General features: G+C 30.4%; 1 protein-coding gene across 14 annotated transcripts in view; it reads right to left on the reverse strand.

Annotated features, from left to right (window-relative positions):
• Window positions 1-4,689: 4,689 nt before the first annotated feature.
• Window positions 4,690-27,413, reverse strand: part of LOC134724922 (rap guanine nucleotide exchange factor 6-like) — a 74,496-nt gene continuing 51,772 nt past the window's right edge. For 6 of the 14 annotated variants that reach the window (XM_063588287.1, XM_063588297.1, XM_063588296.1 and 3 more), the window contains 12 exons: window positions 26,829-26,936; window positions 22,634-22,892; window positions 21,680-21,907; window positions 20,327-20,410; window positions 19,562-19,708; window positions 18,940-19,171; window positions 17,996-18,094; window positions 16,546-16,776; window positions 15,402-15,569; window positions 13,359-13,454; window positions 10,795-10,983; window positions 4,690-9,142 (listed from right to left, as the gene is read on the reverse strand). In XM_063588287.1, coding sequence (XP_063444357.1) covers window positions 9,108-9,142; window positions 10,795-10,983; window positions 13,359-13,454; window positions 15,402-15,569; window positions 16,546-16,776; window positions 17,996-18,094; window positions 18,940-19,171; window positions 19,562-19,708; window positions 20,327-20,410; window positions 21,680-21,907; window positions 22,634-22,892; window positions 26,829-26,936 — 1,876 coding nt within the window. In that variant the 3' untranslated portion in view covers window positions 4,690-9,107. Of the gene's footprint in view, window positions 9,143-10,794; window positions 10,984-13,358; window positions 13,455-15,401; window positions 15,570-16,545; window positions 16,777-17,449; window positions 17,474-17,995; window positions 18,095-18,939; window positions 19,172-19,561; window positions 19,709-20,326; window positions 20,411-21,679; window positions 21,908-22,633; window positions 22,893-26,828; window positions 26,937-27,413 lie in introns of all 14 variants that reach the window. The other 8 variants (XM_063588288.1, XM_063588292.1, XM_063588291.1 and 5 more) reach the window with 8 other exon arrangements.

Genomic DNA, 27,413 nt, shown 5'->3' on the forward strand with positions numbered 1-27,413 from the left:
GAATGAATGTGGTCTAATGAAACTTAAAAATATTTTCATTGCATTTTAGCAATTCACTATACTGTTGAATACTAATCCTCTCAAAAAAATATTTGAAGAAATTTTCTTTTTATTTATGAAAACTGAAATGAGAAAAATTGACCCCCCTCTTTTTTCCACATCCCCTGGAGTTTCATACCTGCCAAGCTTTCAAAATGCCCATGGGGGTTTTGCATGAAAGATGGCTGCCATACTCCTAAAAAACCTTCAAGGGGGCCTTAAAATACAGTGTAATGTTGTTTTCTTTTGCTTCTTCATACTTTTATAGGCCTCACTTCATTTTAAAATTCATTGTTTTGTTAAAATTGTGGACATAATTGCTCTTTAAAAAATTGGGAGCTTCCATGGGGGAAATCCCCTGTAAATAGCGACAGTTAGCAGTATAGGAGTTTGCAACAATAACTACTCATTTAAATACATCATAACATATTAAAATGTAAAAAATGTTTTTGTAATCACTGAATGGTAAAGATTGTTTTAATTTATTAGTTGGTAGTAAAAGTGAATATACATTGTATATTTTATTTATAAAACAATGATTTAAGTTGATTCAACTACTATTCTGGATAAACATAACTCCAATTTTCAAAGAATATTTAAAAAAAACTGTGGAATTGAAAATTTCTTGCTATTGCCAAATATTGTGCAATTAGATATTTCTTGCTGCACAATACTGTGCAATTGAAGATTTCTTGCTATTGCACAATAGTGTGCAATTGAAAATTTCTTGCTATTGCACAATACTGTGCAATTGAAGATTTCTTGCTTATACTTAATATAATAAATTTTGGACTCCAATTTGGACCAACTTGAAAACTGGGCCCATAATCAAAACTCTTAGTACATGTTTAGATTAAGCATATCAAAGAACCCCAAGAATTCAATTTTTGGTAAAATCAAGCTAAATTTAGACCAATTTGAAAACAGAACCAAAAATTAAGAATCTGAATACACGGCTAGACTTGGCATATCAAAGAACCCCAATAATTAATTTTTTGATGAAATGGACCCTAATTCCTTGGGACCAAAACTCCCAAAATCAATCCAAACCTTCCTTTTGTGGTCATATAACTTGTGTTAAAATTTCATAGATTTCTATTAACTTATACTAAAGTTATTGTGCAAAAAACAAGAAAAATGCTTATTTGGGCCCTTTTAGGCCCCTAATTCCTAATCTATTGGGACCAAAACACCCAAAACCAATCCCAACCTTCTTTCTATGGTCATAAACCTTGTGTTTAAATTTCATAGATTTCTATATACTTTTACTTAAGTTAGAGTGCGAAAACCAAATGTCTTCGAACGACTCAGGTTGAACAGGTACAGCGTAAGGCATCCAGGTTTGTCTTTAACGATTATAAAGACCGATCCCCTGGAGCAGTTACCAACTAAATTAAATCTTAAGAATGGGAAAGTTTAGAAATAAGAAGAATAAAAGATCGATTTTCTATGCTACATAAAATAAACTGGGGGTTAGTTGAAGTTCCTAAGGACAATTTAACAATATCTGAGACGTACTACGAGGGGGAAACATAAATTTAGGCAAATATCAACAAATAAAGATTTCTATAAATTTTCATTTTATCCTCGCACTATTTCTGACTGGAATTCACTACCTGAGGCTATAGGTATGTCTGACACCCTGGAATCCTTCAAAAGTTGCATATCCACTCTATCACTTGAAGGATCCACAGCAACTTATTAAACTATGAAGCCACTGTACATAATGTATATATGTTATTGTTAACTATTTTTCTTTTGTCATTAATTTTAAATTAGTTCATTTGTACATAGCACACAAGTTCCGGCAAGTTTCACACTCCTACCTAGGAGTCTACTCACGTATTCGGAAGAAGAAGAAGAAGAAATCATAAATTTTTCAATTTGTAAAGGGGCATAAATTCAGAACAGTAAAAGAGATGCCACCAAAATTTGAAATGAAACTGTGTTTTGTAGTTAATAGCATTGTGCACAAGTTTTGTGACATTTAATTAAGGCAAACTGAAGATTTAGAACAGAAACAAAAAATTCAGAAATTTTTCCATTTGTAAAGGGGCATAACTCTAGAACGGTAAAAATAACTTCATCAAAATTAATTTTGATCTGTGATTTGTGGCAATAGGCATAATATCATTGTGCATAAGTTTCATAATATCTGATTGATTCAACAAGTCAGAAGCGGTAAAAGTGAGGCCACCAAATTTGAATTTCAATCTCTGTTTTGTGGTAATCAACATTATGTATAAATTGGGGGCATTAAAAGTATGGAGGGTCAAATGTTCTTTAAAAGAATGGCTGTAGAAATCAGGACTTCAGACATGATGTGGGTGAAGGGGTTCCAGTCCAGTAACTCTGGAATATAAAATCAGAAAATAACCAGATGCTTCGCAGGGCGTAGCTTTATACGACCGCAGAGGTTGAACCCTGAACAGTTGGGGCAAGTATGGACACAACATTCAAGCTGGATTCAGCTCTAAATTTGGATTGTGATTAAATAGTTGACACAGCATAGGTTTCTGACACAGAATGAATGTGTTCTAATGAACTTAAAATTTTTGTTTTCTCTTAGAGCAATTCACTATGCTGTTCAATATTAATCCTCTCAAAAAAATGTTTGAAGAAATTTTCTATTTATTTATGAAATTTCAAATGAGAAAAATTGAACTTTTTAATCACATCCCCCTTTCCCTTATTCCAAAACTAATCTCAATTAAAATATTCTAATGGAGTTTGCAACAATAACTACTCATTTAAATACATCATAAAATATTAAGATGTAAAAAAAACTGCTTGTTATCACTGAATGGTAAAGATTATTTAAATTTATCAGTTGGTAGTAAAAAGTGAATATACATTGTATATTGTATATAACAAAGATTTAAGTTGATTCTGGACAAAGAAAGATAACTCCAATTAAAAAAAATTCTTGCAAGAAGATATTTCTTGCTTACTATTTTGGACAAAGAAAGATAACTCTAATTAAAAAAAAAATTGCTATTTCACAATATTGTGAAATTAGATATTTCTTGCCATTGCACAATACTGTGCAATTGAAAAGACTTGCTATTCCACAATACTTAATATAATAATTTTAGATCCTGATTTGGACCAACTTGAAAACTGGGCCCATAATCAAAAATCTAAGTACATGTTTAGATTCAGCATATCAAAGAGGCCCAAGAATTTAATTTTTGTTAAAATCAAACTGAGTTTAATTTTGGACTCTTTGGACCTTAATGTAGGCCAATTTGAAAACGGGACCAAAAATGAAGAATCTACATACACAGTTAGATTTGGCATATCAAAGAACCCCATTTATTCAATTTTTGATGAAATCAAAAAAGTTTAATTTTGGACCCCGATTTGGGCCAACTTGAAAACTGGGCCAATAATAAAAAATCTAAGTTCATTTTTAGATTCAGCATATCAAAGAACCCCAAGGATTCAATTTTTGTTAAAATCAAACTAAGTATAATTTTGGACCCTTTGGACCTTAATGTAGACCAATTTGAAAATGGGACCAAAATTTAAGAATCTACATACACAGTTAGATTCGGCATATCAAAGAACCCCAATTATTAAATTTTGATGAAATCAAACAAAGTTTAATTTTGGACCCTTTGGGCCCCTTTTTTTCTAAACTGTTGGGACCAAAACTCCCAAAATCAATACCAACTTTCCTTTTATGGTCATTAACCTTGTGTTTAAATTTCATAGATTTCTATTTACTTTTACTAACGTTATGGTGCCAAAACCAAGAAAAATGCTTATATGGGTCCCTTTTTGGCCCCTAATTCCTTAACTGTTGGGACCTAAACTCCCAAAATCAATACCAATCTTCCTTTTGTGGTCATAAACATTATGTTTAAATTTCATTGATTTCTATTTACTTAAACTAAAGTTATTGTGCAAAAACCCAGAATAATGCTTATTTGGGCCCTTTTTTGGCCCCTAATTCCTAAACTGTTGGAACCAAAACTCCCAAAATCAATGCCAACCTTTCTTTTGTGGTCATCAACCTTGTGTTTAAATTTCATAGATTTCTATATACTTTTACTTAAGTTAGAGTGCGAAAACTAAAAGTATTCGAACGACGAACTCGACGACGACGACGACAATGTGATAACAATATACGACGAAAATTTTTTCAAAATTTGCGGTCGTATAAAAAATAACTGAAAAGGAACTTTTTTCCCTTAATTCCAAAAATAATGTCAAATTTAGGAAATAAATCCAGACATACTGGACATAGTGCATTATATGTGAATAAACAACTGTGCCCTGAGTGCATGATATGCCTGTCGTTTAAAAAAAAAAGTTAAATAATTTCTCAATGCCATACCAAAAACTAAAGGGTTGTTATTCTAACAGATATAAACCAGTCATCAAAGTTTCATGGGAACTGATCAAAGCACTTTTGAGATGTTGTCTGAAAAATGGAAAATCACCCCCTTTCTTATGAAGTTATTACTTCAAATTGGGTTGTAACATTTTTCTTTAAATTTTATGGATAATAGACCTCTGGACCTGCAGATCATTGCTGTGGGCTTGGTAAGCCAACCCAAGCCTAAACTTTTTAACATCTTAAGTCAAACATCTCACATCGATAAAAGATACTATTTGTCTAAAACTGCAAAACTATAACATAAATAAGTGTTTTATAATTTATTGACATATTATCATTTTTAACAATATTTACACAAAAATAAACAATGATGTGCCATAATTAATGAGCATTTAATGACTAGACAATATAATGAAAATTAGGCTTGCAACCATGTCAGCTTTACAAGTAATGAAAGTTAGGCTTGTAACCATGGCAACTTGACAAGTAATGAAAGTTAGGCTTGTAACCATGGCAACTTTACAAGTAATGAAAGTTAGGCTTGCAACCATGTCAGCTTTACAAGTAATGAAAGTTAGGCTTGTAACCATGGCAACTTTACAAGTAATGAAAATTAGGCTTGAAACCATGTCAACTTTACAAGTAATGAAAGTTAGGCTTGTAACCATGGCAACTTTACAAGTACTGAAAATTAGGCTTGTGACCATGGCAACTAAATTTGTAATGACATCAGTCTTGTAACCATGTCAAATTAGCAAGTAATGAAAATTTTGCGTGTAACCATGGTAACTAAAAAGATAACAGCATCAGGCTTGTAACCATGCCAACTTTTTATGTAATCCCTTCAACATTAAGCTTGTAAACATGGCAATTGTTTTAACCTTAAAAATCTTTGTGAAATCAAGGAGAAAAAATCAAGGCCACCTGTTTCATTTTTTGTTTTTGAATATTTATCCTTGTTTAACAATACTCTTGCTTAAATATTTTTTAAACTTTCCAAAATATTTAACACAATTAAAAAAAAAAATACCCCCAAATAAATAATAAACTGACAAATTACATCGTTGAACATGATGATGATAGAAGTTTTTTACGCACTGTTTGACATGAAGCCTTCATTTGCTGAATTTATTCCATTGGTATTCTATTTTCAAATATTACATGGTGTATGTTACTTGTAAGTCTTAATGTAAGTACGAACTGTAAAACTTATACATTGCAAAACCTGAAATGATTCAGACCCTTTCAATCTGTTAAATTGGTTAACCTTTAAAAATTAACAATCATTCATTCCTTACAGACTACCTATATCAACATCAAATTCCCCCCTCCCCTTTCAAAATAATTCCCAATAAAATAAACTGCAAAATTAATCTGTAAACAAGTTTAAATGTTACAAAAAATGAGATGCAAACAATGATTAAAGGAGGCATTTTGACATGTTTCACAGACATGTCATGTTACTGCACCTATCCCATACATTATACATTATCCCCTACCCCCTCTTATTACCATACTGTAGATATGCAAGTATCATCCTTTTCGTAACTGGTGAGAAAAAAAACATTGTAACTGTAATTCTATCATAATTTGTAAACAGCAGACAAAAACTCAGAGAATTGTTTAAATAGAATTGTTTTGTTATAAAATTTTGGCCATACTGTTAATAATGCAATTTTTACATACATTTGTTATTTTAATCGATTTGTGAAAGTTGCAAAATTCCTAAATCTTTTTAACACTATATTTCTTTCTCTCTGTAATTGTTTCACTATCAAGGTCAAAGTCAAAAGTATTTGATTTATAATACATGTACCATCAATACTTACTATCCACGTATACTAAGGGTTAGTTCTTAATATATTGTATTAAGTTAATAAATATCTGAAGGGTTAATGGTATACATAACTTTTGTCAGCATATATTTATATATAATTCAGTGTTCTCCCCAAGAGTTTTTTCAGTGCTGTAATAAGCACACAATATTATAGATATAAGAAGATGTGGTATGAGTGCCAATAAGACAACTCTCCATCCGAGTCACAATTGTAAAAGTAAATCATTATAGTCAAAGGATGGTTTTCAACACAGAGCCTTGGCTCATGCCAAACAGCAAGCTATGAAAGGCCCAAAAACTGACAGTCTTTAACACAGAGCCTTGGCTCATACCAAACAGCAAGCTATGAAAGGCTCAAAAACTGACGGTCTTTAACAAAGAGCCTTGGCTCATACCAAACAGCAAGCTATGAAAGGCCCAAAAACTGACGGTCTTCAACACAGAGCCTTGGCTCATACCAAACAGCAAGCTATGAAAGGCTCAAAAACTGACGGTCTTTAACACAGAGCCTTGGCTCATACCAAACAGCAAGCTATGAAAGGCTCAAAAACTGACGGTCTTTAACACAGAGCCTTGGCTCATACCAAACAGCAAGCTATAAAAGGCCCAAAAACTGACGGTCTTTAACACAGAGCCTTGGCTCATACCAAACAGCAAGCTATGAAAGGCCCTGACATGTGTAAAACCATTCCAATGGTCTAAACTAAATAAGAAACGAGAAACTGACTGATTTAACTTTTCTGTCCCATCATTATTTTATGACTTTAATGAAATGTTGTATATTTTAAATATATAAAAAAGAATCCTGTTTTGATACAAACAATTGAAATAATAGAAGTGTGTATAGTTTACAGGTTTGTTAAATTTAATGTTATAGGACTCAACACATTTTTGTAGAGGTTAATTTGAAAACTTTGCACTCACAAACTGAAATAAGAGTCTGAAGTTTAAGTACTTTTATCTAATTTTATCAATTTGGATACTTAAAATAAATTTGGATCTTTGACTTTCTGGCAATAAGTCTTGGCAAAAACATCATTTTGAGGACAATTTTTTTTTATAGCTGGTTCCCCTGAACACCTCACAAGAATGAGAACAAGGACATTAGAAAACAGAAAGCAAATAGGCAAGGTCAGGACACTCTTGTTAAATGCAGTACATGTAACTGTGGAAATTACAGCACATTCACTGCCTGGGGAGAACACAGTATTTACACATGAGGTCACACATATGTATTACTTCAGCTGCCTACCAACTACACATTCTGTTATAAATAGTTTTCATCTTGATTGCAACACACATTTAAATCACACAACACATTCTTTCAACAAAAAATAAAAAAAATCTGCTCTGGATTACAGCTCTCTTTGTCTTGTTCTCTTGATTAGTGTATTGTTTAATATAATAACAATTGATGATGAAACTAAAATCTGAGAGACAAAAATTTAGTCCTACCATTAAATGAAGATTTCATTTGTACCAAATGTTTTACAAAGTTCATATCTCCCCACCCTTTTTCTGAGATATAATTTATGTTGAAAAAGTGATATATTCATTCAAATTTCTGATGTTTACTTTGCATAAACAGTTGTCTAAAAATTGAAAATAAAATTACAGAAGTATAAAACATACTGTATTCAGAATAAGAGCCTTATAGAATTACTTTTATGACTTCATAGTACATGTACCGGTACACAAATTTGTTTAATTTTAGATCAGATTATAATGATTAATTGAATTTGACTCTACCATATCCAACCTAATGGTAAATACAGAATATGTTAAATGTAAACAATGTTAATTCAACATTTAGATGCAAACAGTCAAGTTTATTGATTTCATTGTCATAATGTTAAATTCCTAGTCCATTGAATGAATGGAAATGTCAGACAGCATAGAACGTCAACAGTTAACCCCCAATATATAGATTGTAATTTACTTCTAACATTTGCTGATGAATGAAATCATGAAATCCCAAATATATAAATTGTACAATAAATGATGTACTTCTAAATGTCCTGATATTTTTTCTAAATCAACCTTGTATGATACAGATAACATAAATATTGCTCCTTTTCCCGTAATTTTACAAATCAATAGTTTTCCCATTATAAAACTCTTTCTTAACAAATAAGAAGAACTGTTTTTATTCATACTTATAACGATCTTACACACATACCTATGTGTCTTACATTTACACTCATGTCTTACACACACATTCATATATCTTACACACACACTCCTATATCTTACACACACACTCCTATATCTTACACACTCCTATCACCTTTTCATCAGACACAGACAAACAACTAACAAACACAAGGATCTCCATGTGTGTTGAGAAAAACAACACTGTGAACATAAATACAAGGTTTTTGTGTCTTTGGCATAAAATTACTAATTGGAAGCTCATAAAAAACATGATCTTGCAAACAAAAGTGAGAATGGTTGATCTCACTGAGAGGGATCATTATATCAAATAAATGAAAGAATAACAAATCTCAATGTCACATGACACAGATCATGGCACTCTGTGTTTGTGTTGTCAATAGTAGCACTAATGTTCAATGGTAAACAGCACAATGAATCTAAAACTCTATCTCCCATTTGCTAAGATACCTAATCAAAATATATTATACTCTAATCTCCACTGCTATTCATCATATAATAATTATTGTCACATTCATTTAACTCTCAGTTGAGATTTGTTTATTTTCCTTGAGATTCACACATAATAATACTTGGATAACATCTTTATAGAGTTGCCTCCCCTTGATTATGGCCAATCAAGCTGACATCTCAGAGTTACGTCCCCTTGATGACAAGGAACCAAGCAGGACTATCACAGATTTAAATGAGGAATTGCACCATTAAAACAAATGTTCATACAGCTGATACTTGTTCTTCTTCATCTTGATCTGGAAAAAAAAGGAACAAAATTTATCTATTTTTTTCTTTTTCATTATTCACATTGATTAGATTTTTTACCTACATGAAGACTGTTATTTAAATTTTTGTACATTGCCAAACAATGGTTCTCTGCAGTAATCTTCTACAATTCAATATTCATTTTTTTCCCCTATTTTTCAGCAATCATACAGCTTACCAATTCTTTTTCAAACTCCTATTTCACATACAGCCTTATAACGTCTCTTTTAATTTTTCCAGATATTATTTAAAAAGTTTGAAAAACATCTTTTAAAATAAAGATTTCTGTATTTGATTGTGTATGATATGCCTTTGTGTATAGTATCCACCAAGTATAATACATACAGGTTATCAAATGATCAAACTAAACATAACTTCAGATGAAAATTCTTTTTTTTTTTTACTTTGTATTACAAATATGAAGTTATAAATAAGGAAATGTAAGTCTTTCTTGACAGATTTTGCAGGTAATATTTATGTTATTTGTGATTTTACAACAAATTATTTTAATTTGTACTTCACATTTTCAATGCAATCATGCAAGCCTTATGATTTCGTGAGATTTATTCTAAATACCGATCTCTTGTAAAATATGTCTATGTAACAGTATGACATTCCAAGTGCTTTGTGAACTTTTAATATGCCATTAGATTTTTTATCTATAACATGAAGGTCTACTGCTAAAATTTTGTTACTGTGCATAGCATCAAGATTCAAAAAATAACAAACTGTATTCTATTATTAACTAATATAACTAACAACCCAGTCACCATCTCAAAATAGAAACAAAATTATGCAAACGGAAAGTTAATAAAATAATCAAGGTTAAAACAGGGAAAAAACAAACTGATGATAAAATGTATTAACTCAGATCCTGATCTACTGCTGCTAGTATATGTTGCAAGACATGTTACCAATCCATCTACAATATTTCTTTTAAATTCAATAAATTCAATTCATCCCCAAAGAGTTTTGTGTATTACAAATAAAATTTTGTAAAACAGGGCAATTTATGTTTTCTGGAACTAGAAATCAGATCATTGTAAATACAATCCAAAACATTCTTATTCAAGACCAATCTCAAAGAACAAGATTTCCCAACCCTCTCTGTCAACAGTGATTATTTCAATATGTGACAGATGCATAACAGAATCTAGAATCAAAGAAACTTATAATTAAGATTGATTCATTTAGTGAGGTAGCATTTTACAATTTTTTTCTGATGATAAATAATGGATGAAAATTAACAAGTTTTGGTGATTTTGATATCAATGAGTATACAATGATACAGGATTTCTAGCTCTATACATGTATATACACACCAGTATGGTCAGAGTGTATATAAACAGCAGTATGGTCAGGATATACACAGCAGTATGGTCAGGATAGAGTCATGCTTTAGATCTACAAATGCATTTTCCTACAATTTCCTTTCCGTTCTCTTGATAATAAATACCTAAACATGTCCGACAATATTTTAGAATTCAGAAGTGTAGATATTTTGTTTTGATAAAATAATAAAGAAACTTTTCACCTAATAAGTGATAGTGTGATACCCATTAAACTTCTGCACTTCAGTATTCAAAGTTATGTGAGACTTATTCCTTGTTTTCCTTGATGACATAAGCAACATAACACCTACCCTCTGGTGCTCGGCTGTATTTAGCTGACCCGTTGTAGTATCCCATGCCCCCATCATGCGATCGGGCCCGATCATTCTTGTACAATTGCTTCTTGCGGGCAAGCTGAGCCATTTGAGCTGCAGAATGGTAGTCAGGCAAAGGAGGTCGCCGTACATTAGTGTACGTTTGGTGTATATAGTTGCTATATGCTGTTGAGAAGGCAGAAAAGGGACAGGACTTAATAATAGCAAGTTAATAATCACCCAACATTCAAATATCTAGTAGAAGTCTTGCACATATAGGTCATTCCATTCATTTACCATTTTCATAAATCAAATTATTTTTAATTTCTATTGAATTAAATCACAACAAGCAAATAAATTGAAATCCAAGTCTTGTAAAAATAATGTTGCAAATTTCTAGAATTTCATTAAATCTATTTTTAATTTAGAAATAATTTCTGTTTATCAAACTACAGTAAATTTAGTAATTTAAACAAATATGATCAAATGAGGAATGGCCTAAATATACAATCCATATTTATTATTAAATTTGATCTTTTATGGTAATAATGCAAGTCTTCTTTTCTTTTTTATTCAACATAACAGCAAAACAATAGAATTCAGAAAAGAGACAGAAGAAAAATATTTCATACATCTACAGGCAAAAATAAAATGAAATATCAAAATAAAACAAAGTGAAATCAATGCATGACAATTTACATTCTAAATTTTTGTCTCATTTTTTTTTACTGTTACATGTATAGACAAATATAATCTATTCACATACTACAGAAACATCTATTTGGGTTAAATTTTTGTGTCATTATTTCTAAAAAAAAAAAAAAAGATACAATGGGGCTTTATTGTCCTAGTTTAAGGAAGTTATATCTTTATTTGTGAATTTTATGTTGGGGCTTTCCTTTTATTGTTAAAATAAACAAAGTTAAAACATCAACAAAAAAAATCTGTTTTTCCAGCAGATAATTTTAAAACCTTGAGTAGTTTTGAATAGAGACAAAAGATTCAGAATGTAATTTTTAATTGATAAATGGTAAGTTATATTGGTTAGGTAGTGACAAACTAGCATTCAGGATTACCATGCAATGCATACATTCAACTAACATGTTCCCCATTCCTTTCAACTGGCAATTACCAATCCCACAATTCAATATAAATATGTCATCAATTTTTCTATAAATAATCACTAAAAAAACCTGTGTATTTGCACTTCATGAAGTGAACATGATGTATAAATATTCAAATAAAAGTGAATCCTATGTCAACAACTTATCTTTTATTTGTGATTTCAAAATCAACATTTCATATTTTTACTACTTTGAGGACAATTTCTAAGCATCATAAATTTTGTCCCTGAAAATTGTAAAATAATAATCTTCACTAAATAATAAATAAGTGAAATTATGCAAAATAATGTAGTATTTTAATTTAAGCTGAATTATACGATAAAATAAACCTAAATATATTGAAAAATAATGTGATTATGAGTTATTGCCAGCGTGTGTTATTGCCATGCCAACATAATGAAAACCAAAACAGCTACATGCTATAGCACACTAAAATGAAAAGCTTCAAGTAGTCACTCATCTTTCTATGAAATATTTTCTTAACTGAAATTCATTTTTAAAATTGTCTGCTTTAATTTTGTTCAAATGTAAAAGATAGCAGAAGCAAAATAAATTGCAATGTTTCCCCCCTCCCCCCCCCCCCCAAAAAAAAGTATATATACCATTGCAACTAAAAGTCATGTTTCAATTAATTAATCTCTTTTCATCCAAGTCATATTTAGACAAGTCTATTCTGTTCTGGATGTTTGGAGTAGATTTTGAGCAACCAGAGTTGATTAAATGTTGTCTACCATTGTTATTTACTGTATGATCCTATCTACTTTACATTATGTATAAAGTATGTCAAACCTACTATAAAGATCATCTCACGGTCTTGGCAGGTCACCATCATCTCTTCCTGCTGAAGTAATACTTACATCATGAACCTCAGTTCAAAGGTTGTCTTACTTAAGCTTGTAAGGTCAGTTTTTTCTAGTCCTGATGATGATTAGGATGGAAGTTTTTAACAAACTTGACTGCTTATAAGCCCTTGCACAGTCTAGTCCTGACAGGTTTCATAGTTTATGACAGACCAAGTAGAGTATCCCCATAAATAAAGATCCCAAAATAAAATGAAATCTACTCATTTACATTCACAGGCAGGATAAACAAAAAAAAACCTTAATGATCTCCTGTTGGTATAATCAACATAAATTATATAATAGATGCTTGTTACAAACACCTGAGTATATTGATCTGTAATGTAATGAGCCTTTTATAACATGTACAGTCAACATTGCCATCCACCATTTAATCAATCGGTTGATTTAGAATCTACTCCAAGCTTATTTAGAATGTCAATAAGAAGTTCACCTAATAACTATCTACTATTTAATGAATACACAAAAGAATGTTGTCAACTTGAAACTTTTCATTTTATCAGCAAATTAATAATGATATGAACTGACACATGCCATCACAACAATGGTGGGTAAATGGATGAGAATGATTTCTCACCTGGCGAGTTTTGCATAACCACATGGTATGGCGGCAAGGGTGGCCGCACCTGTGGCTGTGCTACAGGTGGAGACTGTTGTTGAGATTGAGATGTCGCTGGAAGATACAACAATGTCGTACAATACAAGAGAAACACATACACAGGAGATAAACAACAATTTATACTCAAGTCACTATATATATCATGGATAGAGAAATACCTATAACCCAGAGTTTAATCTGTAAAAAACATAGGAAAGGATTGTCTTGTGCACAATACTGTTGAAACCTTCATCAACTATGCTCAAGTCCGCAAAATTTGAGATAAAATTTTCTGATGTCATTTATATTATAAAGTACAACTTTTAATAATTACAATTTTGTTTACTAAGTATACAGGTTTGCTTTATTTCTTACAAAATAAGTGTTTGCAAATAAATTGCTGTTCCAGAATGAATGGAATGATAAATAATTGTCTATGATGAAAGTTTCATCAGGAATTGTCACAAAGAAAAGTTAGACATTCTCATTTGAAGAGACTGATATAGGAGCTTTAAGGGTCTTAATTCAACTCTATCTCTGAACATCAAGATATTTTTAGAAGTTTGGAAAGTGTTGCATCTCTTCTTGTCTTGCACTGATAAATTTGATATTTGACGACATCTTGTTATTCCTGAAAACAACTGACCCTATGTTTTCCCCTCTCAATTCAAATCTCAAAATTAAATTCTGCATTTCAGATAAAAGTTTTGTTTAAATTACATAAAAATCCACTAAATAACTTGGATGGAATTGTTAAATTTTGATCCCCTTGTTATTCAAAAGTAAGTGAAATAATCAATGTTTTCTAAATTGAATTTAAATGAATCTATTTCTATATTTTCTTAGATTCCTGCTAATATATGTTTAAGTGAAAACCACCCAAGTCATTCTTAATTAATCATACCCAATATCAAGTTGTAAAATTATAGAAAAAAAATATAGCCAAGTGCCTGAAAAAGCAGCTACTAGCAAATTTTGGCAATGTTTGCAAATGCAAAAGATATAGATGCAAAATAACCCTAAACCAAAGCAATATCAACCTGCATAAATATATACAGCATCTGAGAATAACAGAAGCGGGTACAATATCTACAAGTAAGGGTCAATATACATACAAGAGATTTACACTACAGACCAAGTGGATTGTACTTAAACCACCCACAGTGAGTAGTTAATCCTATGTCCACTCAACTTTACATCTTGTATTTTGTTAAATATGATGAATATAAATGCTTTTCTGATGTTATCCATGAATTGAAATAATAATTTAAATAATCAAGCATGTCCAGTTCTTAAGGTGGACAGTTGAACAAAGGTAGAAGCTTTGCCAACTTTCATCCTCACTATGGATGGCAAGGAGAATCCATCTGACCTGTAGTGCACTATATTCAATTAAATGATCTTAAATGAACAAATGGAAATTGCTTAAAATCAAGATTGTGAATAAGGGAGACAATCTATGTACTTTCTCAAAAATAAGGCAAAATTTTACATTTAGAACTTTAATATTTGCATGTTTATGTAATCAATTCTATTTTCAATTGATAAATTTCATTATACATTGTATAATCGTTCCTTTCAATTAAATCTGATCATATAAAAAATTAACTGGTATTCAAACCAAATTTTGAAATTACATTCCTTAAATATCTTTCACCACTGAATTCTTTTCACAATACATTTTGCACATGTTCATATCATTTTTGATTTTCATTTCTTTTCACACAATTTCAAAAACATATATTTTGATTCAGTAAAATTCTAATGCATATTTTCCAATGATCTTGAATATCTTAGAACATTCTAAAAGATATAAATCTCTTAATAAAAAGGCTAATATATCAATAGCATTAAGATTATTTTTTACGATATAAGTTGACTTAAAATAGACATATATCAAAATATACTGTGAAGAGAAATCATCAATGGTAGAAAAATATATCCAATGAATGCACCTTTAAAGAAAACTTTCTGAAATTACTGTAGATTACAATTTCCAATGTTTGTGAATTTGACACCTACCTGTTTGAGGAGGATTAAATCTGTGATGAGGAGATATAGTTCCTCCTGATCCTGCCGAATGTACACTTTGGGAGTCGTAACTGTTCCGCCCTGAATCACTCTCGTATGTGGGAGGGGCACTGTGGTTACTACCTGTGGGACTTGCAGATTCTGTTGAACCAAGGGAACCTACAAAAGAGTTCAATACAATTCACAGAAGTCAAGCTTTACACAAAAGCCAAATACTCATGTATTGTTACTGTATATTTTTTAATTTTGTAGATACAATGTATTAAACTTCTGTGACTCAGGATTTTTTTTATTTAAACTGTGAGATAGTTGTTTCCATGGCAATCATAACACTTCTCCTAATGTTATATTCAAATATGTGAAAACATAAATGTATATAAATGAGCTCTTCTAACAATTTCATAATAAAAGGTACACAACCTAAATATGTTGCAAAAAAATCCGTGATGTTGAAGGATCTAGATTGACATTGTAGGAGTTGGTTTATACACAAAATATGCAAAAGTTGCTGAAAAATTACTTAGATCCCGAATCTGGAAAAATGATTGAAAAGTCCTCAGGCAGTTACAAACTAGGTACTGTCTTTGGTAAATTTAGATGAATAATGACTTAGTTAACAAGTTTGGAAAATAGTAGTTAAATACTCAAACAATTTCATAATAACAGGTTCACAATTTCATTTTGTGTTCATTCTATCTGTGAAATTTCAAGGATGTGGTTTGAAAATTTCAGAAATTATTTTATGTATAGAAACTCTGTTATGAAAACAAAAAACAGGTAACCGTTTTTTTCTTTCTTTTTGCTCTGTTAATGGCATGTATCCATGATGTTGCTAACAAGACAAAAGGAGACAAAACATCTATTGAAAAATTAACATTCTGATTCATTTCAAAGTATACTTATAAAAAAGGCACCTTAATTAACTTCTCCATGCAGAGAAATAGTACAAATAGTCATTCAAGCATAAACAAAACAAAAAAGAAATGCATGCTGTAAAAAACAAAGAAATGATTGAGAGTTTTTTCCTAATATCAAGAAAACATAAATAATTTCAAACTAAACCACCTTACAGTTAGAATACTCTCCTAGTATGTAAAACCAAGCCAATATATCCTGTTACTTTGTAAGTTCTTACCAGTCCGTACAGGTTTGTGTCGTGAGCTGATATGGCTCATAGATATCACAGATGAACTCTCAGGAGTAAGATGAACTGGTCGAGTGTGTCTCGGAGAATGCTGCTGCCGTCGATTAGACATTGGACTAGTGAGATTGGTTGGGGGATGATGATGTGTATGCTTAGATGTGTGGGGTCGGACTTTATCAGACAAACCCATGAGTTTTCGTATGGCTTCGGGAGACTCAGCACCTAATTAAGCAAAAGTCACATGCAATATTAGTTATGAGGAAAAAGGAAATCATTCAATAGCTCAGAAATTATTCTATGTATAGAAATTTAGTAATAACTTTTTTATTCTAAGGCCTTATAACTTGAGAAGTTTTGAGAAATAGTATAATTTGAGCTGCATTTTCAAGAATACATTTATGAGTTCAAATATGCCTGATTTATGTAAGTAGGTGTTTAGCCCCCATTTATTTTTCATCTTAAAAATCCCAACCAAACAAAGAGTAATTTTTCCAGGAAAAACAAAATCATTTTTAAAAAAAATTGATAAATCTGTAAACTTAACTATGCCCACATCTGATGCACTCAGAAAAATAAAGATAACAGCTTTAAAAACAGGAAACATTTTATTTTGATAAATTGAACGATTTCTAAGTCTGGGGAAACAAAAGAAGTAAATAAATGATATATAAAAAAACAGCAATACAAAATGATGTCATGACAGAAAAGAAGCTTTTATAACAGGCAAAGTAAACAGAAAATGATGACTGATCAATTATCATGCTGAAGGTCAATATACAAAGAACATAGATAATCAAATATATAAGCAATGTTTATCAATGGCATACCACATGACAATAGAGAGAAACCTTATTTCTATCAATTTGCAGAAGATATTACTATTAAAAATTTTTACCCTTTCTCTCAACTGCCGTTGCTACTGTCAATATAAAAGTGTAATATTGACTTAAAAAGTAACTTCATCGTAAATTTTTAAACATTAATAGGTTGAAATTTTCGAAAATATTAAGATTTAACCAATAGCAGCAAAGCAACATTATTTCAAAAATATTACAGCCTTTTGAATTGAGTGTGTAGGTAAAGGTAATATCTCTGGTTACCTTGCTTGCTAGCTGAACCCTGAAGTCATTTTTAGGTTAGGTATACTACCCTCCTTTCGAAGTAGCCTAGTCCTACAGAGAGATAGATAAGTTATCTGTCGGATTAGTCTACACTTAGAGGAGGGTAGTTTTCCTAAGCTAATAATGACTTCATGGTTCTGCTAGCAAGCAAGCTTACCCATTGTAAACAGAGATATTACCTTAACCTACACACTCAATGAAATCAGATGCAAAGAGTCTTCTGAATTGGCATATTTCACCGTTTCAGACAATTTGCTTTTTATTCATGACATTTAAATCATGATTTTATTCTGTATTTTTTCTGATAAAATTTGACTTACCAAATCTGGGACCACTTGGGACTATAACTTTCTTTTCTTCTGTTAAATTTGGTGTTGAAACACTGCTGCTTAATGAATGTAATGTGTGATCTTTCTTTACTGTAGAAGAAAAAACAAATTTATCAAGGTAAATCCAGACATATTTTTACTTTTTATTAATGTAGTGATGTGGTTTGCAATTCTGAATATTTTTTTATGCATTTTCACTTTAATAAGTAATTTTGTTTTAGCTTTTCCTAAGGATATTGCATGTTTTCAAATGTTTCATTAAAAAGTGTATCAAATAATAGTTATCAAAAGTACCAGGATTATAATTTTATACGCCAGACGCGCGTTTCGTCTACATAAGACTCATCAGTGACGCTCAGATCAAAATAGTTAAAAAGCCAAACAAATACAAAGTTGAAGAGCATTGAGGACCCAAAATTCCAAAAAGTTGTGCCAAATACGGCTAAGGTAATCTACTCCTGGGGTAAATAACATATTTGTCAAGTAGAAAAACTTCATTAGATTGATTGATTGATTGATTGTTGGTTGCTTTACGCCGCATTAGCAAAAAAAGGCTATAATGCGGCAAGAGCTAATTTGAATATTTTTTATAACTTCATTTGAAAGAGTCCTACCAAATCAGGATTATTTTCTATCATTTCTTATATACAAATTCAATTTTTTGATCAATTTTTCTCCCTGTGCCATTGTGTTCAATGTCCTGAAACCTGCACCAAATATTTTCTTTTGTTAATTTTATAAAGTTCAGAACTGCTTCCTTTGTAACTAGATATTTTCTATTGTGTGTTATGCTTTGATTCAGTAATTATGAATATGGAACAATACGGTACCCTTAAAGGTGCCACAAATAAGTCAGAACTATAATGGTCATTCATAGATTTTTCAACAGAAGATTAGTATTTCCAAAATTGACAAAACTAAAGTATTACCCTTACCAGGAACTTCACACTGATGAGACATTTCCATAAGTTTTTCCTCATTGTCTATCACTTTAAGATTACATAAATATGACTTCACACGTCTTTTCATTTCATTTTCCTCATACATCTTTTTTGCATTAGGTAACGTAGAACCACGCCGTGCCCTCATTCTCTTCATTGTGGCTAAACCAGAGACCCAGGTACTTTCGTCATGACTGGGTGTTCCAAGGAACATCGTACTTACATCCTGGTATAAAAAAATAGGCATATTATATTTTACTGATAAATACATCAATCAGATTAAGTTCTATGTTTATGTTTATAGCCTAAATGTTTATCATTCTCCACTTGTATTTGTATACTCTTGAATATTTTGAAGAATATTATGTCTTTTGGTGCATATGGAATATTTTCATGTTGTAATTTCATAAACTGTATGATCAAGCATTGTCTCATCTTCATTCTTTTTAAAAGCTAACATCTACATCATTTGTTTTCTGGTTGACAGTTGTCTCATTGGCAATAATACCACATCTTCTTATCTCTATATATAAATTATAACTTCTTTATAAAGCTCAACAATAATAATTTTCAAACTGTAATTAGTACTCATGTAAAAGAACTAAGATAAACTTACATATTTTGCGGAAGCCATGTTGCATATATGTCTTGTTTCTCTTGCTATTAAACGGAACTTTTCAAAGTTGACTAAATTATCTACATAGGAATCGTTCCCTAGATGGATAAATGTCAAATCTTTCTTTGCAATGGGGAAAAAAGGCAGCTGAAATATATAAAATAGAAAAGTTTATTGACAGTAACATTTCTACACATGTTGCACTGAGAGTTATTGGTCAATAGTTACACCCCAGATCAATAAAATATATCTGTGCATTTCAGCCCTGCTTATAAAACAGTCACAACCTGCTATACTTATTTTTCATCAGCTGATGTACAGTCAATGCTGACATTGAATGTAGATTTGCAACTTTAATATAATATATTAATAAAGTCCAAAAAATAAAATCAAGTTAAGTTGTTCTTTTTTTTAATGTTTTTTCCTATTACACAAACTTTTCCAAAGAATAACATTGTCCATTAGGCTCAATCTTTTTTAAGTCTTGACTGGCATTTCCCTTCCAAAAAAAACCACAAGCAAGATAACAAGGAAAATAATTAACTAAAAATCATTAACATTTATACCAGAAGAAGCTTGGTGCCACAAGCTAGAACTTATTATTAACGTGCAGTTGACAGACACATAAACAAATAGAACTATTACAAACAGTGACATTTTTTCTGCACTGTTGGCCTGAAGTCTCATTAAATATATATATTTCTACATCTCTTCTTATTCATACTAATGGAAAGGATTAACAGATCAATTGTAACCTTGACTTACCATTGGCGGTTGAACATTTTCATGATTCATGAGATTCCTGTATTTAGACATGTTTCTGGAGGGATCCATTAAGTCTCGCAAATCCTGCAAACACATAACAATAAAGTAAGGTCAATTTTTTTTAAATCAAGCTTAATTTATTTTTAGGACTATTCAACTAACAAGGCCACACTAAATCAATATATTTTTTATAAGTGTCTCTGAGTCTTAGTGTTCCCTGTCATATTACCAGATGTTGATTTTATTGGAAAGTTTTTGCTTTGTATTGTAATAATATCTTTGAGTTCAAAGGTACAAAAAATTTGTAAGGGTTCCACGGAACCCAGTGTCTCGCCTTCTTTTGAGGTAAATCGCAAGCTCAAGAAAAATGAGAAAAAAATAAATAAAAATGTTCCTCTTGATATCATCTTATGATTGTAAGAAGCTTCTGTCTAAGTTTGGTAAAAATCTAGGATAGTTAATAAATCTGATGAATGTTTTGAAAACTTTAACTGCAAACTGTGTTTAATGTTAACTTGAAGAAAATCTAAGTCCATTTAAAAATAAAATACAGAAAAAATAGAGTTATCTTTTTACAAAATTTACTTCTGGATACTATTTTATGATCATAAATAAGCTTCTGTTTAAGTTTGGTACAAAACCAGGATAGTTTAAGAAAGTTATCAAAATTTTAAAAACTTTAACCACAGAGTGAATGTAATGTTTCCCCGTAGAAAAACTAAGTCCATTTAAAAGTAAAATACGGAAAAAATGGATTTATATTTTTACAAAATTTACTTCTGGATACTATCTTATGATCATAAACAAGCTTCTGTCCAAGTTTGGTACAAACCCAGGATAGTTTAAGAAAGTTATTAAAATTCTAAAAACTTTAACCACAGAGTGAATGTTATGTTTCCCCGCAGAAAAAAACTAAGTCTATTTATAAGTAAAATACGGAAAAAATGGAATTTTATTTTTACAAAATTTACTTCTGGATACTATCTTATGATCATAAACAAGCTTCTGTGCAAGTTTGGTAGAAATCCAGTATAGTTTAAGAAAGTTATTAAAATTTCAAAAACTTTAACCACAGAGTTAATATTTGTTGACGCCGCCGACGACGACGGAATGTAGGATCGCTTAGTCTCGCTTTTTCGACTAAAGTCGAAGGCTCGACAATAAAACAGTATACTTATATGCAGATTAAGAATATTTGACCTGTAACCTTCTGATAAAATGGATATAACTAAAGACACACCATCAGGGAGAAAACCTGACTTTTCTCCTTTTTTGAAACCAGTCAGGCTATATCCAATATCATTGTTACCCAAACTTCAATCATGTCCTTTTATTCATTACATCATGACTTACGTTGTATGTTTTGGCATATTTATTTGGCACTTTTTCCCAGGTATTGCGTAGCCTGTCCACACAGTTATGACTTAATCCACTTATGATAGCGAACATAGAATTAAAGTTTTTACAATCTTTACAATGACGAGCCATTTTTATAAAATGTTTGATGAGTTTCATTCTCCTGACTAGATTCAGTTCTCCACAAACTTCCGATATCACCCAGAACATCTCTCGGTTCACCAACTGAAATAAACAATATTGAGGTTATAATTACATTCCACACTCAACTTTTTAAAGATATAATTTACCCGATTTTGTGATAGGCTGATTTTTATTTTGACAATATATGAACTTCCCCCACTTTTGAATGTAATCACTTATCTTAGATATTTCAATCATCTATACTTAAAACAACCTAGTATTTTAATAAATAGTAACATATCCAAAATAAGGATACATAAAAGAAGTGTTTTTTAGTGGAATAAATATTCTATCTTAAAATGTAAATGCTGTTCAAATGAAAGGTTTGTACTCATAATTTTCAATAAATTGATAGTGAGATCTAAGGTGAGATACCTTTATTTATACATATTTTGTGTATTTTCCGGTGATCTTTTGTCACAATTCTTCATATCATGTTATTCGCTTGAGATAGAAACTTATCCTAAGTATTTGAGGCCCATTAACAACAGTGTACTTTTTGTAGAGAGTATATGTTGTCATGCGCCTACATCATTGACATTGCTAACTTGCTTAGGAAATCAGCTATGAACAGATAATCAATGGTCTTTAAAACTCAAAAGATGTTTCTTTGTTACATCTCATGTCATCACTGCCTCTATTTTGAAAAACCACAGATAATCTATAAATCTACAAGAATTGCCTCCCTTTTCATATTTACAAATCCAATTTGGAAGAAACATAAAATTTGACATAATAAAAAAACAAACTTTGCTTTGTACTTTGTACCTCTGAAAACTTGTTTAAGCTTGGGGTTCCATATCTTGCATTTAGCTTGAACAGGTCATCGATATACTCTGTCGGTTCTATATCTTTAAATACTTTGAAATCTTCCAAGGTCAGCTGTGATGCCACTTCTGTAGTGTTGAGCTGTAGTAGACTTATCTGTGCCTCTTTGATCAATTCTGACCGCAACTCGTCGGGTACCAGTGTCTCCGGGTTCAAATTATTCTTTAAGTAATACCTGAGTACACATGGAACAGTGCGCCTGGGTGAGTGATCAGAAACAAAAACACAATATTAACCCCTGGAAACTCCATGCCTGGCACACACACACACACGCACAAACAGACAGACATTTAAATGCGTTGTTAAAACATGATGATGTGTTAGATAAATTGTATATGATATATCAGAACTGTTCTTAGGAAGTATTTCATAATTTAAAAGTTTGAACATTTATTCAATTTGTTTTTATTTCTTTGCTTTTCATAGTGGGTTTGAAAAAAATTATAATAACAATTTTTGTGAATTCTAAGTTTTATATTTTTTAAATGATTTGGCAGAATTCGTATAACAATAATTATCAGTTAAAAAGGAAAGAAAATAATCATAAGAGAGAAAACCAACTTTCAAACTTAGTTCTGATATCACTATCATACACAATTCGACAAAGACCTTTGACCGTAGGTAATATTAAAAAGTTAATTTTATAATATTAATCTGATCTTAAACGTATATTAAGAAAATCAATAGTTGATATGTGTTCAAACTATTATCTGAAAATTTTTTTACAGACAAAATATTTCATCATTTTGAAAACATCTACCATTATCTTTAATATTGAAAATAGTATAACAACAACTTGAAAGAATAGCATACAAATCTTGTTACTAAAAATTTTCTTTTAAAGTATTTCTTTCCTGAGAAACTAGTCATTTTAAGTGGCTTTTAATATCAAAAATAAGAACAGACAATCAACTTATAATTTTTCTCAAAAATTTACAATAGTGTGAAAAAGTTTTAAAATTTCAAGAAAATTCCTACTTTTTTAATTAGTCAATTATAAATTTAAAAATAATTTATCTATGATAAAAAAGTTTCGAACTTCAAGTGATGTTTTCCGTTGAGGGAAGTTTAACAATTAAAGGCAGAGATTTAAACTTTAAACCAGGTCAACTATTCTCAATTGTCTTCTACCTAATTGTACAAAATATAACGATAAAAAAAATATAAGTTAATAAAGAATACAGTTTATCTATATGGTTAGCAGGCAAAACATCCTAAATCCATGGTTTGAATGCTGATGTAAACACCATATAACTTATATGTTTGATTCTTATTTGCTTGTCAAAAAAGTTTTTAATAAAATTAAATACCAGCAATGAAATTTACTCGGAACAGCTAATCAGGGATAAATCCTTCTGCTTTTAAAAGGTTTCTACCATTGATTCAGGTGAAATTCTTCAATGCTAATCGAAGTGGTTAAAATATAAGTGGGTTCAATTTTCTTTCCTTATAAACTTTTATTTCAAATGCAGCAATTGGTAGCTGACAATTTTAACCACATGTTGGTTGAATTATCTCCCCTTATAAACTTCTTATTTCAAATGGTACAAATGACGATAACAATTAAGAAATTGGCTATTACCAACAACTGGTGCTCTTACTGCTTACAAATAATAATTACAGTCTCCTCTTATTTGTTAAATTTGAGATTTTAAAAATAAAATTAAAATTTAACATAAAGTATAAACTATGTCAATCAATCTATTCAAACTTGACATGAAAACTGATTATGCATGTTTGCTTTATGCCATTTATTAGTATTTATTTTCATATGTCAGTTTTAGTGATTAGAAAACAGAGTAGCTAAAATTATCCATCAATGTTTGGCAAAAAAGTGTCAATATTTCCATAAGTTCAAATCTATACATGTGTACAGATCCTTTAGATATAATAATGAAATATCTTGTTACCTACACTTATTTGTTTATTTAAAGTATATATTAATATAGAATCTACTATTATAATTCCCTTAATAAAACTAGTACAAATTGTTAAACTTATGATCATGTTTGGACAAATGCCCAATATAAAACTGATACAGAAATGTGTCCAAACACGTGATGAACCATGTACGATAATCATGAATATAAAACTTCCGTCATATTTTCACAGGAAATCTCTACTTAGTGCAAACCAAAATACACTAACTAAATATGTTTAACTTTGTTAAATATTAGTAACTCACTCATAAAAGCAGATTAATATATATTTTTGTTATATGCAGGAAGTTTATGCACATGCATCAAAGATATTAATAAACAAAATAGTTAGTAACAAGAATATATCATTCATTAATATAATATGCAGATATATAAAAGCTATGCATTGTATGCAGCCCTTAAAACAAAGAACAGAATGTCTAAAGATCTAAAATTATCCAAAAAAAACAAAACTTAAAACTTTTAAAGCTTTCTAAACTAGAGCTCACAGAGACCTGCAACTTCATTCCTAAATACACTTATCTAATTAAACAAACATGACTACATCTTATGATTAACTGGTTTAAAGTGTTTTTCAGTTTGACAGCGATTCTTATTGGTCAATACTGACCTAAGTCTGCTATGGATTTTATTATATTTGCCTGTTGAAATTAAGTGGCAGTGGACAAATTCAAATCTGATAATAATGTAGAGCATCCATCTGAATAAAAAGTTTTCTTTACAAAAAAATCAAAAAAATTGCATTGCTTAACCAACGCCAAAATGTGCAACAATAAATTTCCAAAAACATTCAGTTTTCAAGAAAAAAAAATCAAAACTAGTAATGTAGAGATGTCTGAATAATGATCAATGAAAAAATGTGCATGCTGTGAAACCTTTCAACCCAAATAAGCACAAACTCAGGCCGAGTTCCAGGAGTATACCTTAATTTTACAGCACCTGCTTGTAACTCAATATATATACGTTAATAACATGGGAGAATCGAGTTCAATGTTTCAACTGGAAAAGTCGTTACACTCTATCAAGACTACATTTCCCAGAGAATAGCTGTTGACTTACTAATAAAACTTTGGAACCTAATTTTAGTTTCTGAAATTATTTTTCTCTTCATTTTGGAATGACATTGAATGTCCATAACTCTGTGATTCACAGTTCAATGTGAACTAGGGAAGAGGTTTAATATATGTCATTGAGACAGCAACCCAATAACATCAACCATAAAGAAATGTTCACATTAACTCAGTTTTAAAGTTAACAATTATAACTTTATTCTCATTTTTGTGTTACTATGTTCAACGAATTAAAGAACTTAAAGCAAGTCATAATAACTGGGAAATACATTGTAATCTCTTATTCAATATGTGTAACAGACTTTTCCGAAACTAACTCTCAACCCCCATATCAGTATTGAATTGAAAAAGTGCATAATTTATCTTAAAGGTGCTGTATCCATTTATATATAAACTGTGGCATGCAATTAATTCAAATATTTGAAAATTTAAAAATATTTAAAACATTCAAACAAACTTAACTGTTCACCAATATAAAAAAAATTATTATAATTAATTATTGTGGTGTCTAAACTATGTGTAATGTGTGTAAAGTTTTGTGGACTGATGTTTGTCAGTTTGTCTTTTTTGTATTCTAACCATGGTGTTGTTTATCCTGTTTAGTGGTTTAGGATTGCCCTCTTTATTTACATGGACATTAATCAGTGACATTCTATCTCCAGTCTTACATTTTGCGGTAAAGGAAAATTTGTGAATGACTTATGTAAAGAAATGTGATACTATAGAAGCTAAATATATAGTTGCTATCTAACTGCACATGGCTTTGAAGAAATATTGACTCATTTCTGAGGAAGAAATAGACAGGTATATTTGATGAGAAAATATATTTTTTTGGCTGAAGATATATTCTGCAAAAAGAAAAGCAAGGATGTTCTCCACTATAGACAACAAATACAATGCCAATATTCTGGAAACTTCATATTAAATTATTTTTTTTACGTGTAAAATTAAGTGGCTTTTTTTCTAATTCGCATATAGCTCATCTATCATATACTAGAGAACATCCCTGTTAAATGTCTACATAGAGAATTATATATAAAACGGAGAGAAAGGGAATCCCTTCTACCAAGACTTTCAGCTGAGAGGATAAGCTACATATTACATCATGTCTATTTTTGGACTTACCTGCCATTGAGATTCTGACGATCAGGTAAATTACACATTGTCTCTGGTAAACGCTTCTGTTTAATCAGACTCTCGTTTTCTACAGTCACTTCACATAGAGAAAAGTTACTGAAATTAAAAATCATTAACAATTTTAATAAAATTGAGAATGGAAATGGGGGTTGTGTCAAAGAGACATCCTTTTATTTTTATTTTTATATTTATAATAAAATAAGATCAAATTGCTGAGAGATTCCCTCATTAAATTTGAAATCTATCCTTTTGCATTAAGCACGATATCTTGGAGTAATAAATAGATACATATAATTTTGCTAACACCCTCATGGGTGCATATAAAACAAAAACTCTATAATAAAAATAATTTTGCTTATAAACTGTAGGAATCGAGAAGCTAAATATGAATCATATTAAAAATTTTAGTAAACATTGACAAAGTTTAAATAATCTTCATTTAGTTAAATAATTACAATTAATGAAAATAAAAAGTCCTGTTAATCTCCACATAATCAGTTTTGGAACATATTTTCTACACAAGGAAGACTTTCTAGCTGGAAATGTGATTAAAATGATTAAATTTGAATGTAT

Source organism: Mytilus trossulus, chromosome 7, assembly GCF_036588685.1.
Source record: "Mytilus trossulus isolate FHL-02 chromosome 7, PNRI_Mtr1.1.1.hap1, whole genome shotgun sequence".
Classification (NCBI taxonomy): domain Eukaryota; kingdom Metazoa; phylum Mollusca; class Bivalvia; order Mytilida; family Mytilidae; genus Mytilus; species Mytilus trossulus.